Below are 16320 nucleotides of genomic sequence, written 5' to 3' on the forward strand. Positions count from 1 at the left end.
CACGACTGGAAAGGAAAAGTCTGAAAGCAAGGCCCTGGCGGTGGCAATGAAAACACAGAGCCTGCTTCTGTGTAAGAAATGGGTGTCTGCAGCAAGGGTCTTTCGTCACACAGAGAAGCAGCAGGAGGCCGACAGGACTCTCCCCTCATTGTGCTTGGGCATTTTTTTTTTTTTAAGATTTTATTTATTTATTTGAGAGAGAGAGACAGCCAGCGAGAGAGGGAACACAAGCAGGGGGAGTGGGAGAGGAAGAAGCAGGATCCCAGCGGAGAAGCCTGATGCGGGGTTCGATCCCAGAACCCTGGGATCACGCCCTGGGCCGAAGGCAGACGTTTAACGACTGAGCCACCCAGGTGCCCCATGCTTGGGCATTCTGATTCTTAAACATTTGGTAACTGACTTTGGCACCTTCCTGCTACTGCAAACTGCAAATTAATAAACCATTGCCAAAAAATTACAAATAAAATCAATCAACCAACCAACCATTGCCAGTGTCACGAGAAGCACTGAGGTAGAGCCCCGCTGAGGTGTTCTGCATCAGTACCATCTTTCCCCACCAGGAAGCGCAATTCGCACAGCTCACCATCTGGGGCCACGTGCAGCCACTGAGGTTACTCTGCCCCGACACGATTTCCTCCGTGGCAGGGAGGCCCTCACTCCCTCCTCCTGTGCCACCACAGGGCTGCTCACTAGACAGAGCTTTCTCAGCAGGGCTGAGCTCTTTCCTGCTAACTCCAGCTATGTGGCAGAGACCAGAAACCATATTCATCAGAATATGGTTAGAGTCCAGGAAGCCAAATGGTCTGCCAGCCTCCCCTACAACTACAGATGGCCCAGTTCCAACCTATGAGAGAGGTCTGTGAGGGGCTTCTGACAAAAATGTGGCCTTCCTGGGGCGCCTGGGTGGCTCAGTTGGTTGAGCAGCTGGCTCTTGATTTCAGTTCATGATCTTGGGGTCCTGGGATTGAGCCCTGCATTGAGGTCCACACTCAGTGGGGCGTCTGCTTGAGATTCTCTCTCTCCCTTCCCCTCTGCCCCTACCCTCATGCTGTCCCTCCAATCCCTTTCATAAATAAATCTTTTTTAAAAAAATGTGACCTTCCTGGTAAGGGCTGATCGCAGCTAGCAGAGCCACCCCCTCAACCCAGGCTTGCATGTAGGTCACCCTGGCGTTACACTATAAAAACATACATATTCGCTCCTAGATAAGGGTCAGAAGAAGAAAGATAAACATGTAGATGGGTATAATATTAATTCGACAGAGAGGTGTGTGTCTATGCTTTAAAAATAACAACAACAACAAACCATACCATGTGGACCCACTATTCAAAATTAGGTAATTTTAGGTTTCTTTCCTTCCAAGTGGTTCGACTTATAAACATCCCTAAGCCAGGTAGAAAGTAAACTAGAGGAGTTTCCCTCACCCTTATCTCAGTGCCCTCCACTGTTCTAGGTGTTGGACCCGTGTGAAAGGAAAGCTAAGGATGAGAATCTCTTCAAACACAAAGACAGCCTCATTGGGAGGGAACAGCAGGACACACTGTAGGATTCATCTGTCTACACACCCCGTAGAAGCTTCCAGATTTTCATTACAGTGGGGATAGAACTCATCAAATTCATCCTTAAGCCACCTCTGACAACTTGTAATGAGGATCGACCACACACCCAGAAAAAGATGGAAGGTGGGCAAAAGGAGACGACGACTCCCCAGCCTCCTGAACGCTGTGGAGCAGAAGCAGGAGGCTGAGGAACGCTCTCTCACGCACACATTTGGATTTATCAAGAACAGAAACAGCACCGACTCAAAAATACAGTTTTTTTTTGTTTTTTGTTTTTTTTCCCCAGGAGCCCTGAGTTTTCTCTCTTGCTCTTTGCTGCCCTGGCTCCGCAGGGCCACGGTCCAAGAGGGCCAGCCTCAGTTGGCTGTGATGAGTAAAGCACAACAGGAGGCGCCTTCTCAGGGTGAAGTACGACAGGAACATGCTGCCCCATTCAGGGCTAACCACGGTCATCCGGGTCATCCGAGAGTAAATCTCATGTCACATACTTGTCCCTCACCCAAGGGAAAGGGAAAAGCACTCTTTCTCCCCTTTTGTGAACACGGAAGATGGCACTGTGGGGTTGCAGGTATACATGGTGATGAGGGAACAAGACCTGGATGAGACGTGGGCCACGGGGTCTGTGCACAGCCCCTACTTGACCCTGCCCTAGAGAAACGGACTCCATTAGACAGCTGCTCCAGGTCTTCGAGGCTCAAACCCTCCCATTGCAAAATGGAGATAAGGTTGAACTACATTTAAGCTCTCTTTTCGTAGGTCAGAACTTGATAGCAGTCATTTCTTAGAGTCCAGCCTAATAATTCCTGCTCTCCCTGGTCACATTTTTATAGGATCAAATAAAATTATTTATATGAAGGTGGACAAAAATACTTTAACCAAAGAGCATTAACTTTATGAACTGGAACAATGATCAGTGCTTCAAACTCAGCACATGCCTCACCTGACAAAAAAGGAAGGAGGGAGGGAGGGAGGGAGGGAGGGAGGGAGGGAGGGAGGGAGGGAGGGAGTTATACCGATAGCTTTCAGAATCATTCTTTAAAGTGTCAGCTCTGGACCCACCCCAAACCTACTGAGTCAGAAACACGAGGACCCAGTGGGGAATGTGAGCTTCTGACAAGCGCTCCCAGTAACAACCCAAGTTGGGAAAAAAATTTTTTCCCAGGAAATAAATTGGCCTCTTTGGTTTGGGGCGACTTCCTGCTGAAATGCAGGCCCTCTTAGTGTGGTCTTTGCCTTACCAAATGAAAGAGAGTGTCAAAAATTTAATGTGAAGTAGGTTTTTCTTAATAACCAGGAGGAGATGTGAGGTAAAAATCAGCCAAGTTAGCTCAGTCACTAACCAGTTACTAGGAAGTGATAAAACTTGAGGTAAGCGTCAGCTTTTGCTCTAGAGCGTCTTTATCACCTTACTCTGTAATCCAGGTCTTCTAAAAAACTCCTGGTATGGACTGTGGACTCCGGGAAACAAACTGAGGGTTATAGAAGGGGGGGGATGTGGTAACAGGGGGATGGGTATTAAGTAGGGCATGTGTGGTGATGAGCACTGGGTGTTGTACGCAACTAATGAATCGCTGAACACTACATCAAAAACTAATAGTGTACTATATGTTGGCTAATTGAACATAATAAAAAAGAGAAATGTTAAAAAAAAAAAAAACTAAAAATAAAATAAAAGTAAAATAAACGTCTCAGTATTGAAGTTCCTGAAGGCGATGCCAGGCCCCGCCTTGCAGCAGGGATGTCATAACTTACCCCTCAGAATGTAGTTCTGATAATTCTGGTCTGCCTCAGCTCCCACCTTGATCAAACACGTCAGACCTTCAGCCACCACAAATTCGTGCACCAAATCCTTGTCATCCTGGCAGGAAAGGAGGGAGAAAAAAAGACTTCAAATACTGTCCTAGTCCTTCCTCCATCCATACTGTTAAAACTATAGACGAGCCTTTGAAGCCAGACTGACCCTCTCAAGACTGTTCTGCTCTATTCAAATGAGGCATCTAGAACCGTTGCCAGAGGAATTTTACAACCAGTCTTCACATTGTTGGTTGCCAAAACCAATTATTGCCTTCTGGGCAATCTAATAAAGATAAAGCAAATGAATCCCCTGTCAGGAATATTTACAGTGTTCTGTTATTCATTCTTCAAAAATCACCAGGCTCCGTGCCCTCACAGGTCCCCAGGGACTGGCCACATGAAGCTTGCTGGCTTTTAGCAACAGGAAATGTTCGATTGCAGCACAGACCATCAAGTGCAGGATTCAAAGCCACTCGTGTGTTCCAAAAGACAGTCCTTAAGTTCAGTGGTTACAAGGGTCTTGCAAATGGTATCTCGGTGAGGAAGCAGTTGCTCTAGCTCCCAGGAGCTCCTGCTCGCAGGGCAAGCCGGGAAGCAGAGCGCACAACGGGCTGTGCGTTGGGGGCAGCCACCTGACCCCGCAAAGGGGCCACTCTGGCAAGCCAGCAGACTCAGGTCACAGAAGACAGGACGTGGAAGGAATCTCAGGGACCATCTAATTTAGCGGTGGTTCTCAAAGAGCGGTGTCCAGACTCACAGGCGGCATGAGCGTCACCTGGGCACTTGATAGAAATGCAAATACCCCAACTGACTACCTCGGAAACTCCACCCTGAGGCTCAGCAATGGGTCTTAACGCATCCTCCAGGTGACTCAGAGGTGCTCAGGATGGTTCCCAGCCCTGACTCCTTCACATTAGGACTATCCGGGGAGCTTTAAAAAGGAGTAGAAAGCAGGACCCTACCCAGATTTAATCAGAATTTTTAGGGTTGGGGCTCTGGCTCTGTTCTTAAATTCCCCAGGAAATCCTAAAGGGCAGCCAGTTCAAGGACCACTGACATAAGCCTACCTTCTCTTTACAGATAAAGATGCAAAACTTTGGCTGAGATCACCTCTGTCCAGCCAGCCCCATCATTTTCTGGAGTACCAAGTTCTACAGAGCTCTATGAGAGGGATTTTTCCACTACTATTTCAGGAGATTTCCTCAATTGAACAGTGCCTGGTCTCAAATGCAGCTAGCCTAAGACTGGAATATTCATCTTCAATTATAACAACAGAGAAAGAAAAAAAACCCTCAGTGATGTAAATAGTAGAAAGCTTAATGGAATAATGAGGGGTTATTATTATAGAAATGGTCAGCAACCATAGTTTATTTCCAAAAAAGAAAAAAATAATTTAGACAAACGAGCGTAATTCTCCTGTCCCTCTGTGAAATCAGCCCCTCATTTTGATTTTATGGCATTTTCCAATTATATGGATGGAGGACTTGAGCTTAGATGTGGGCAGGCCAGGCGAAGGCTCCCCCTTTGAACCAAGAAAACACTCTCAACGTTCAGAGGGCACTGGGGGGAGGGGGGACTGATGCTTGTGCCCTGAAGGTAATGAAAGACAGCTGTGTTAACTCAGACTTTAAGATAATCATGGCTTTGGAAGAGAAAATGGGACAATATCATGAGTTTTTGGAAAATTACTTTACACTCATATGTATAAAGGAAATAAAAATAATTCTCCCTCCATCCATATCCTTTTCCACCAGCATATGTGAAAAGTGAACATTTAGATGAGCTCATGTCTAGTCAGAAAGTTTTTCCAAGCATGTAACAAATGTTTATTACTTTAACTAAAACTAGATTCACACATGACTTCATGGTGAAAAAGTGAGAACAAGCTCTCAAGAAACCACTCAAGCTAATCACTAATATTAATACAGCAGAGAGTTGGCTGCCCGGCAAAGGCATTTGGAAAAAACATGGACAGGGGAGACAGTGTTTATAAAAATTCAGAACCATAACTAAAATTTATGTACATATGTAGATAAGGCACTTAAGTAATAGACATTTGTGGATAATAAATTGTGGAGAATGTCTTACAAATTGGCAATGGCTGAGATTTTGAACACGTATCCTGAAATACTTAGGCACTAATAAATGATTTTGAAAACATTGGTTTCCGACTAGAATGAAATCAAAATGTTCACACCAACTGATTAGAGATGATCCCTGCATTTCAGAATTTTCTACACTAGCCATACTTTAACCTGTGGTTTTTTTTTTTTAATGTCTATTAGTCAAGGAATATTCAACTCAATGCAAAAGACCAAGGACTTTGTATTTTACACCCTTATGTTCTAAGTTTTCCAGAAAGAACCCCTGCATGTAGAAAACACAAGATGATGAAAATGCAGACTGTGGGTGTGGGAGAAGGCGATCCAAGCCCCAGACAGCTTGCAGCCTGTGTAATCCATTCAACACCCAATGATGCCTGCCCTGGTTTGAGCTGTTCGGTGCCCGCGTGTGTGGTCTCACAAACAGATTATACACTGCTGGTAGCAAGCACCTTCTTCCTTGCCTACATAATGCCAGCAAAGGCTGCTCAAAAATACCAGTTTGATGAATACATGGGAGCAACAACATCCCTGAGAATTCAGATTTAACACTACAGAAAAAGAACTCGGTGAAGGAATGTGCAACAAAAACCCCAAACATGTTTATTTTTAAATTTTTTCACCTTGGAAAACTTTAACCATATACAAAAGAAGACAGAACAATTTAGTGAACCCCAGGTGCCAATCAATTCATACCAATCCTGTTTCTTCTATCACCCCATATTAATTTGTCTGCTGCCATATTAATTTGAAGCGAATTCCAGACATCACATCATTTAATCCATAAATACTCCAATATCCATCTCCAAAATACAGAAACTCTTTTTAAAATTATGTACTCATAATAAAAAACTAATACTTTATTCTTAAATGTCCAATCAGTGAACAAAATTCCAACTGCTTCATAAATACAGTTTTGTGTTGTGTGTGTTTTTGTGTGTTTTTTTGTTTTTCTACATTTTGTACCAGGATCCAAGTAAGATCCACATGTGGATTTAAAGGTCTTTTAATTCACTTTTTTCCCCTTTAAATGTATGTGTTAAAGAAACTGGGTCATTTGTCCTGTAGAGTAGCCTACAGGCTGGATTCTGTTGACTGCACCAGTGGGCTGTAGATTAACATGCACCTCTGTCCTAGATCATTTATAAATTGCTTACTGCATATGGAGGCATGATGAGATCCAGGGTTGATTTGTTGGCTTGACCACATCGTCAATGGTAACGTGAATTGCCATGGGGAGCCACATACAATCTGGCTGTATCTCCTTTCCACCATGTCAGCAAGTCTTGATGCTCAATGCCTAGATCCCTTCGCTTAGAGTTGCAAAACTGTGATACTTTAATTCTATTACTCCTCCTTACTTATAAGCTACAAGATTATGACAAACAATACTTCCCCCCTCAACTACTATTTGATTATCCTCAAGTTCACAGAGAAAACTTATGATTTTTGCTGCAATTGTAAAACTGCTAGAAGAAAACATAGGCAGTCATTATTTTGACACCAGCCCTAGAAACATTTTTCTAGACATTTCCTAAGGCAAGGGAAACAAAAGCAAAATTAAACTATTGCAGCTACACCAAAATAAAAAGGTTTTGCGCGGTGAAGGAAACCAAAAAGGCAACCTACTAACTGGAGAAGATATTTGCAAATGATATACCCAATAAGGGGTTAATTTTCAAAATATATAAAGAACATATACAACTCAACACCAAAAAAACAAATAATCCAATTCAGAGCTGAGGACCTAAATAGACATTTTTCCAAAGGAAACATCCAGATGGCCAACGGACACATGAAAAGATGCTCAACATCATTCATCATCAGGGAAATGCAAATTAAAACTATAATGAGTTAGCACCTTACACCTGTCAGACCAGCTAAACTCAAAAACATAAGTTGTAAATAACAAGGGTTGGTGAGGATGTGGAGAAAAAGGAACCCTCATGCACTGTGAGTAGAAATGCAAATTTGTATAGCCACTGTGGAAAACAGTAGGGAGGTTCCTCAAAAAATTAAAAATAGAATTACTATATGATCCAGTAATTCCACTATGGGGTATTTACCCAAAGAAAATGAAAATACTAATTACAAAAGATATATACACTCCATGTTTATTGAAGCATTATTTACAATAGTGAAGATATGGAAGCAACCCATGTGTCCATCCACTGACGAATAAAAAAGATGCAGCGTGTACACACACACACACACACACACACACACACAGTGAAGTATTACTCAGCCATAAAAAAGAATGAGACCTTGCCATTTACAGCAACATGGATGGACCTAGAGGATAGAATTCTAAGTGAAAAAGACAAATACCATATGATTTCATTCATTCTGTCTTAAATAAATAAAATCTTTTTAAAAATAAATTCAGGAACACAGAGTTTTTAACTTAACCTCTTCTACCTTTTTTTAAAAGGATTTTTATTTACTTGATATATATACAGAGAGAGAGTGTGCAGAAGCAGGGGGAGCAGCAGGCAGAGGGAGTGAGAGAAGCAGCTGAGCAGGGAGCCCAATTTGGGGCTCAATCCCGGGACCCTGGGATTGTGAAATGAGCCAAAGGCAGACGCTTAACCGACTGAGTCACCCAGGTGCCCTTCTTCTACCTTTCTATCTTCTTTCTCCCACACACCAAGAATCCTAATCCTCAAGAACTCTAAGAATGACAAAGTTAGAACACACACACCAGTCTCAGAATAGCAATACAACACCAGCAGCAGCAACAAGATGATTATAAATAGTTGGTTGTGTGTGTGGTTTCTTTTTGTTCTTAGAGTAGATTTACTCAACGTACACAAACCACAATGTTTTAAAGTCACTTGGAATAAGTAACACTTCCCTGGTCAGTTTGGCCACCAGCTGGACACTCCATGAGGTGAACACGGGTTTTGGAAGAAGTCAAAACTGAACAGAAACAGCAAGAGGCTGAGGGACTCTGGGTTAGGGCGAGGAGTGGCAGGAGCATGGCCCTCTGGTGGCACAATGAGAGTCCAGCCCAAGTGCAGCTGGGGAGCTGAGTTAAAAAGAAGGAGGTCATCGAAGGTAAACAAGTTTTATTTTGTTCAGCTAAGGAACAGGGAAATACAGATGGAAATTACTCAGAAACAGGAAAGACTGAAGACATAGGCATCTTCTAGACTATCCAACTCACCTAGTTCATTCACTCATTGCTTAAGCAGCCCCAGACATGCGCTGGGCTCCAAAGACCCAGCGATGAAATCCAGGGAGCTCGCATACAGCCAGACTCAGACAAGTGGCCTGTAGTATCTTAAGTTCTATACTAGAGAGAAGCACAGAGAACTTCAGAGATATTTGAAGGGACTAAGAGGAGTCACTTAGGGAGAGGGACCAAAGTAGGAGGGGATACCAGGAGAGGTCAGAGAGCAGATGTGGGGTGGCAACACATTCTGGCATAGAAGCAATAGGTCCAGGGGCAAAGGTGCAGAGAAGAGTGTGGCTTGCTCCCAGAATGCAACCATGAGTAGAATTTAGGATGCAGCCAAGGGCAGAGAAGTGGGCAGTAGAGGCCAAATCCACAGGGCTTCCATGTTATACTGAGAAATTCAGATGTAATCCAGAAGGCTCCATGGAACCAGCAAGAGAACGATTTCCTCAAACCCCTCTGGTAGGAAGTTAAAGAACAGACTGAGATGGAGAGAACCAAAAGCAGGCAGTGCCCAAGGACAGCTGTTGTGATTTTTCCAGAACAAACAGCCTGAACCAAGGCAGACCCCAACCCTCAAGGTATCATGAGGGGCAATGATACAGTAGGTTCACAACCATAATTGTCAGGAGAGCCAAGAGGACTCATGTCCAGAAATGCTAACATTGAGAAGAGACTCAGCTTGGGGAGAAGGGAAGGGCATGGTTGAACAAGTTTAAGGACCAGTGGGATGAGAATGTTCAGATGGGATGGATTTTTGGCCTTTTTGCCAATCCCCTCCCAGGAAGACATCCACGAGGGGGACCGCCACTCTACTAGAACTATCACTGAAACGAAAATTTTTTAAAAATACGGATAAGACAGGAATTGAAGAGAAGTAGACTATACACTAGAGTCCAGAATCATTACAGAAGGAACAACGAACCTATACAGACACCAGTTCTTGCAAGTTCCATCCTGATTCTGCCCAGGCAGCAGCCTCTTCCTCTTCCCCTGGCATGCTCGCTCTCTCTCTCCCCTCTGCAGTCTCGCATGAGAGGCTTGGAGCTTGTCTGCCCTCCCATCCTAGGCTCGTGACTTCCTCAGGGCAGGGATAGAGGGAAGGCTTAGGAGAAAAGGATAAAACAGACCCTGAAAAAGGGACACACACATGTGCACAAGGGATGTGTCCTTAGCAGCATGGTTTATACAACAGCCAACACCTGCCAATAGAAGAAGGAACAAGGTCCCTTGTGCTGTATTCGTACACTAGAACACTCCGAGCAACACCAGTCAGTCATGCCCACCGCTAGCCCACTGTAGTAAATAAGCTGGACTATGACACATGCAGCAGAACATATCTGGAGTCAGCAGAAGAAAAACACAGATACTGTCGGGGACTCTTCACCATCAGCACGGAAACACACATGCGCACGACCATCAATTGAGAGGGGACCTGGGGTAGGGAGAGGATGGTTGGAATGAGGGAGAAAACGTGACCTCAATTATAACTGTGGTAGGTTTGTCTTTTTAAAAGTCTGAGGTAAATATGGGAAAACATGATTTGATAAAGTTGTCATTACTTCTTAATGTCTGAAATATTTGATGCTGTAAAAATATTCTCAACTGAGATGTTGACCTCATTGACATTTTAATCCAAGGAAACCTTTCTTCCTGTAATCAGTGAGAGTAGAAACATGTCTGTATCTAATTCCATAAGCAATGCAAAAACAGGACCTAAGAGCATTTTTTCTTCTTTTTTACCTGAAATATCTGCTTCAGGGAGAAAAGGGCCCTTCTTAAATCTCGCCCACTGGAGTTGTACAGTTTTTCTGAAACAAAAAAAAACATAACATATAGAATTAATTAAACTGACTCAATGAATGGTAAAAACATAGCATGTGAACAATGAACAGAACTTCCACTGGAGAGGTGAGTAGACTGAATGCTTCAAAGATACAGCCCTCATGTCAGACAGTGCAGAGAACAGTCTGGGCTGCTACAGGTGGCCGGAAGAGAGGGTGAGAGGGTTGTGGAGAACAAGGCCCCATGTGCACCCTCAGCCCCCACCCTCCCTCTCTCCAGACTTGACTCCCAGCTGTTTGTAGACCATCGCACTTGATGGCCAACTATATCCAGAAAATTAACAGAGCCGAGATGGAACTCATCCTCCCACCTCCCTCCTTCCTTGCCTCACAGCCTCTGCACCACCATGCTTTCTGCAGCTGGGCTCCGCTTTGAGGCACATCCTTTTCTCCTGGGATCTAATGGTCACCTTGAGAGACCCAAGGGCAGCACAGGGACTTTAAGGACTAGATTCCTTAGTGATGGCCATCTAAACAGCCTTAGCTCTGGGTCTACCTGGGCTCTCACTCATGTTCAAGGATGGGCCTGGCCCTAAGCAAGCACATGAAGGAGCCCTGTGTTGGTCTTCTCTGGCTCAAGACCCAGGCCAACCCCTACAACTCCCAGTGTTCTGTTACTCACATTTAACATGTACCAGTTAGGCCAGGCCTAGTGAATAAGGAGGTGACCTTGACCTAGGACCCATCCTCCAGGGGTCACAATGTAGTAGGGAGACAAATGAATATGCCAAAATTACTAGTTAGCCAGCAGAGGAGAGCTACAAAGTGCTGAGGGCACAGGAGGGAGGGAGAAACCAGTTATTCCAGGGTACGTAGAATGCCTGGGAGCACGGACCCAGCTCAACTTCACACAACTCAAGCTTGGCCCTGACCCAGGTGACTCAGGGGTCACGTTAGGTTCCTAACATCAGGTACCAGACTGACCCAATAAAACTCATCCAACACATATTTCCTGAGCACCTGCCAGGAACTGTTGTAGGCAGAAGGTAGTGAAGAGTGGAGCAAAGACTAAGCAGTCAGAAAGCCTACATTTCAAAGCCAGTGTCACCACCTACTTGCTATACGACCTTGAACAAAGTAGTTTACCTTTCTAAGTCTTGGATCCCCAGTCTACAAAATAAGACCATGCAACAATAGATTTAGAGGAAGATAGTTTTTGTGTTAAACACTGAAATGATGCAGGGTGATGCCAAATTATTTAAAACGTTAAAGAATAAAGCAGTCAAAAGCAGTATTATGCTGGAGGCCAGCCTCTCTGAGCTTCAATTCCAGCATACGGGGGGCAATGCGCAGACCCACATTCTCTGCTTATGTCACAGACTTGAGTGGAAGGGCATGGAACACATAGGTGTATAAGAGTTGGCAGAAGTCTGGTCATAAGAAGAATATGCCTGCTTACACAGTAACTCTGGAAGGGAACAGGCTCCCACCTTCGATTTAAAAGGCTGTAGGGGATGTGGGGTTCAGCTTTTGCATGGCGGTAGCTTCCCCCAAAGGCCTCCTTACAGACATCTTGCCCTCTTCCCATGAACTCTCCACACCAAGGCCAGAAGGGGTGGGTCAAAATGACCACCTGATGATATTACTTCTCCCATTTAAACCCTTCATGGTTACCACTGCCTGCACTGAGAATGAAATCCAAAATCCTCTGCATGACCCGTCAAGCCCTTGGTCATGTAGCCCTGGCCCCCTCCCTGTGTTGCAGACACTCTGGTCTCCTCTAGGAAACTGGGCAGGTCAGGTTCCTCCAGACTCAAAACCTACGAAAACACCCAGAAAGGGGCAGAGGCTAGATTGTGTCAGTTTGGGGGTCTAGGGGGTGGTGTCGGACCCCAAGGCCTTCTTGCTATTTGACCGCTATGGATCCGCCACCTCTAAACAACGTGCAGGACACGATCGCTTACTGATTATGGAGAGTTTTGATTAAGACAGAAGGCATCGCCTTCCTAAAAACAAGCATCTGAGAAAACTCCAGAGAAGTCAGCCTTCCCTAAAATGAACATCTTGTTTATCACAGACCCTAAGACACGAGGCCCAGATAGCTTTCAAGCAGACCTCTAAGGTGTGTGCATGGCCACAAAACACACAATAAATAAACGGAGTGAACTGCATCACCCCTGGGTCAGTTTCGGCAGCTAACCTCTCAGACTGCTCAAATCCCAAGAATAGAAATTTTGATTTTTGCCAGTACCACTTCTAATAAATAAAGATAAATCTATCAGATGCAAGCATGGGGATATAAGCCCTGAAGAAAAGGGGCAGATTTATCCTACCCAGGAAGAGCATCGAAAGAGAGGGTCAATTCCAAGTATGTCTTCATAAGGGAATAAGACTTGCAGACTTTTCTTGCAGATGTGCCACTAGAGGACAAGCAGAAATAGGTCTTAAGTGAATTTACAATATCACAGAGTTGGTTATTGATGATCTGCCCTAGCTTCTTATTGATGTGAATGAAAATTATGGTTGTGTTCAGATTGTTAAGGTTTTTGTACTCCGTATTCTACTCAAAATCAGTTTTTTAGCTGAGAATAACTTAACATATTGTTGAGGATATTTTACATCTATATTCACGAGGAATACTGATCTGTGTTGTTTTTTTTTTAAGATTTTATTTATTCGACAGAGATAGAGGCAGCCAGTGAGAGAGGGAGCACAAGCAGGGGGAGTGGGAGAGGAAGAAGCAGGCTCATAGCGGAAGAGCCTGATGTGGGGCTCGATCCCATAACGCCGGGATTACACCCTGAGCCGAAGGCAGACGCTTAACCGCTGTGCCACCCAGGAACCCTGATCTGTGGTTTTGTTTCCTTTTCATGGTATTGATGTTGTGGCAATACTGATTCTCATGAGTTGGGAGTATTGCCTCCTCTTCTACTTTCAGCACAAGTCTGTGTACACTTGGTATTATACATTCCTTATGTTGGGCAGAATTCTTCAGTGAAGCCATCTGGGGCAGGAGTTCTCTACATTGGAAGGTTTATCAACTATGAATTCAGTTTCTTCAATTAACATAGGGCTATATCTGATTATTTCTTCTTGAATGAGCTTTGATGATTTGCATCTTTCAAGGAATTTTTCCAATTCATCTAAGTTGTTAAGTGCATGGGCATCGGGTTGTTCATAATATTCCCCATCACCATTTTATTGACTCTAGCAATCTCCTCTTTTACCCCTGTTACTGGTGATCCCTTTTCTCTACTTAGTCTGGCTAGCGATACATCAATTTTATTTATCTTTTCAAAGAATCAGCTTTTGATTTCATTGTTCTTCCCATTTCTTTCCTGTCTTTATAATTTTCTTCCTTCCACTTGCTTTTGGCTAAATTTGCTCTTTTTTCCTACTTTCTTAAGGTGGAAATTTAACAATTGATAGAAACCTTTCTTCTTTTCTAAGTGTTGAATGCTACAAATATCTCCCCAAGCACTGCTTTGGCTGCATTCGCACAATTTGCTATCTTGTGTTTTCGTTTTCATTCAAAAACTGAGTGAATGCTGAATTCAAAAGGGAATAAATCCTGTGATTTTGTTTTTGACCTATGGTTTATTTAGAAGTATACTGTTTAACTTCCAAATATTTGGGAATTTTCCACATATCTGTTATCAATTTCTAATTTCATTCCTTTCTGATGAGAACATAATCTTTTTAATACATCATTTTAAGTTTATTAATGTTTATTTTATCGCCCAGAATATGGTTAATCATGGAACATCTCATATACACTTGAAAAGAGTATGTATTCTGCTGTTACTAGGTAGACTGTTCTAGAAATATCCACTAGGTCAAACTGAGTGGTAGTGTTTTCAGGTCTTCTATATTTTCATGAGTTTCTGTAGGTCACTATGAGAGGAGTATTGAAACTTCCAACTATGACAGTGAATTTGTCTATTTCTCCTTGCACCTGTATGAGTATTTGCTTTAGGTACACTTTGCCTTTCTCTTGTTATGGGCACTCACATTTAGGATTGCTATGGTTTCTAAGTGAATTGACCTTTTATCACTATATGATGTCTTTCTTCATCCCTGACAATATTCCTTGTTTAAAGTCTACATTTCTAATATTAATATGGTCACTTTTGGCTAGTATTTGCATGGCATAGTTTCTTGTAGTTATAGTTGCAACTTGTTTTTATCCAGTCTGACACTAGCTTTTAATGGACATGCATTCATCATATTTTTAACCTCTAGGAGGACATCACAAATGATTCTTCAGTGACACTGAAACAAAAGATCTCAGGGAGGCCTGATGGGGCCACTTACCCTTTGATGAGAAACATCCTTGCACAAATGCCAAAAACATCTTTGAGTGGTGCCAAAACACTCTCCCCCTCCTTTTTTTGCCAAGTCTCTTTTAATTAAAACAAAATTTCTATTTTTTTTTAAATGTTTTTTGAGAGAGCTAGGGAAAGAGAATCCTAAGCAGACTCCATGCCTAGGACAGAAGCCAACTTGGGGCTCAATCTCAGGACCCTGAGATCATGACCTGAACCAAAACCAAGAGCCAGAGGATTAACTGACTGAGCCACCAGGAGCCCCTATAATTTCCATTTGAAAAGTACTATTTCAATTGTCCTTAATTTAAAGACTGTTTATAGTTATTCATTTAAATAATTATTCTAAACAAAGCTGAATAACGAAATAGTAATGTTCCCAAATAATTCTTTCATGTAAGAGAATTATCACTACAAAATTCAGAGAAAGATTCACATATTTTAATGTAGTTTTTTACTATCAAAACTCAAAAGATCAGCTTTCCTATTTAAGAATATTACCTATTTTAGCTTAAATGTCCTTTAAAAGGCAAAGTTTTTTATTCTATCTGTTAAAAGCACTAGGTGATGTCTAGATCAGGAATCTTTCCAGTCTCAAACCTGTTAAGTTGTAGCTTTTTCTTTTTTTTTAAACCCTTCATAAAAGCAATTAGCAGTGAAGCTTCATTTTTATAGACAAAGATATCCTCGCCCAAAGTACTATAAATCTTTTTTTCCTCCACAATCGACATTTTTTAGAATGTCATGCATTGGTCTCTGTAACATATGAAAGCAACACTGAAGTTATCACCATTGTGGTTGAAATTAAAATGACTTTTATTCAAAGAGACATTTCTCTAAAGTACTCAGTTTTTTAAAGATTTATTTATTTATTTTAGAGAGAGTGTGCACGCAGGGGCAGGGGAGAGGGCAGAGGGAGAGAGAGAGACTCTCAGACTCCCCACTGAGCACAGAGCGCAACGTGGGGCTTCATCTCAAGACACTGAGATCATGACCTGAGCTGAAAGCAAGAGTTGGACACTCAGCTGACTGAGCCACCCAGGTGCCCCTATTTTTTGATAAGAGCATTGACATTATCTTTCTTAAAGAACCAAAATCATGGTATAAAATGAAATCACAGCACTTAATTAAAACAAAATTATTATTTTTTAAACATAGTGGTACTGATAGCGTCTATACCCAACCTGACCTGTTCTGTTGGTTCTCCACATACATTTTAGGAGATACCACTGTTCACCTAGAGGACAAAAAAGGATTAGGAACCAAACATGTTTGTAAATGACACAGAAGCATACATTGGAGATATTCCAAGCTTGGTTCCAGACCAGTGCAATAAAGTATCACAACAATGCCAGTCAAATGCATTTTTGGTTTCCCAGCGCATATGAAAGTTATGTTGACACTATACTGTAATCTAGTAAGTGTGCAATAGCATTATGTCTAAAAAACAGTACACATATCTTCATTTAAAAATACTTTATTGATTAAAAAAATGCTAACCCCCTGAGCTTTCAGCGAGTAGTAATCTCTGATCGCAAATCACCATGACAAATATAATAATGAAGAAGTTTGAAATAT

At 42.7% G+C, this 16320-nt stretch overlaps 1 protein-coding gene across 1 annotated transcript in view; it reads right to left on the reverse strand.

Moving 5' to 3' along the window:
- The window catches only part of FHOD3 (formin homology 2 domain containing 3), a 450577-nt gene that overhangs the window by 247164 nt on the left and 187093 nt on the right, over window positions 1–16320 (reverse strand). Inside the window, 2 exon segments of the mRNA XM_044382961.3 lie at window positions 3312–3417; window positions 10377–10444. Of these exon segments, the coding sequence (XP_044238896.1) occupies window positions 3312–3417; window positions 10377–10444 (174 nt within the window).

This window comes from Ursus arctos, unplaced genomic scaffold, assembly GCF_023065955.2.
Source record: "Ursus arctos isolate Adak ecotype North America unplaced genomic scaffold, UrsArc2.0 scaffold_17, whole genome shotgun sequence".
Classification (NCBI taxonomy): domain Eukaryota; kingdom Metazoa; phylum Chordata; class Mammalia; order Carnivora; family Ursidae; genus Ursus; species Ursus arctos.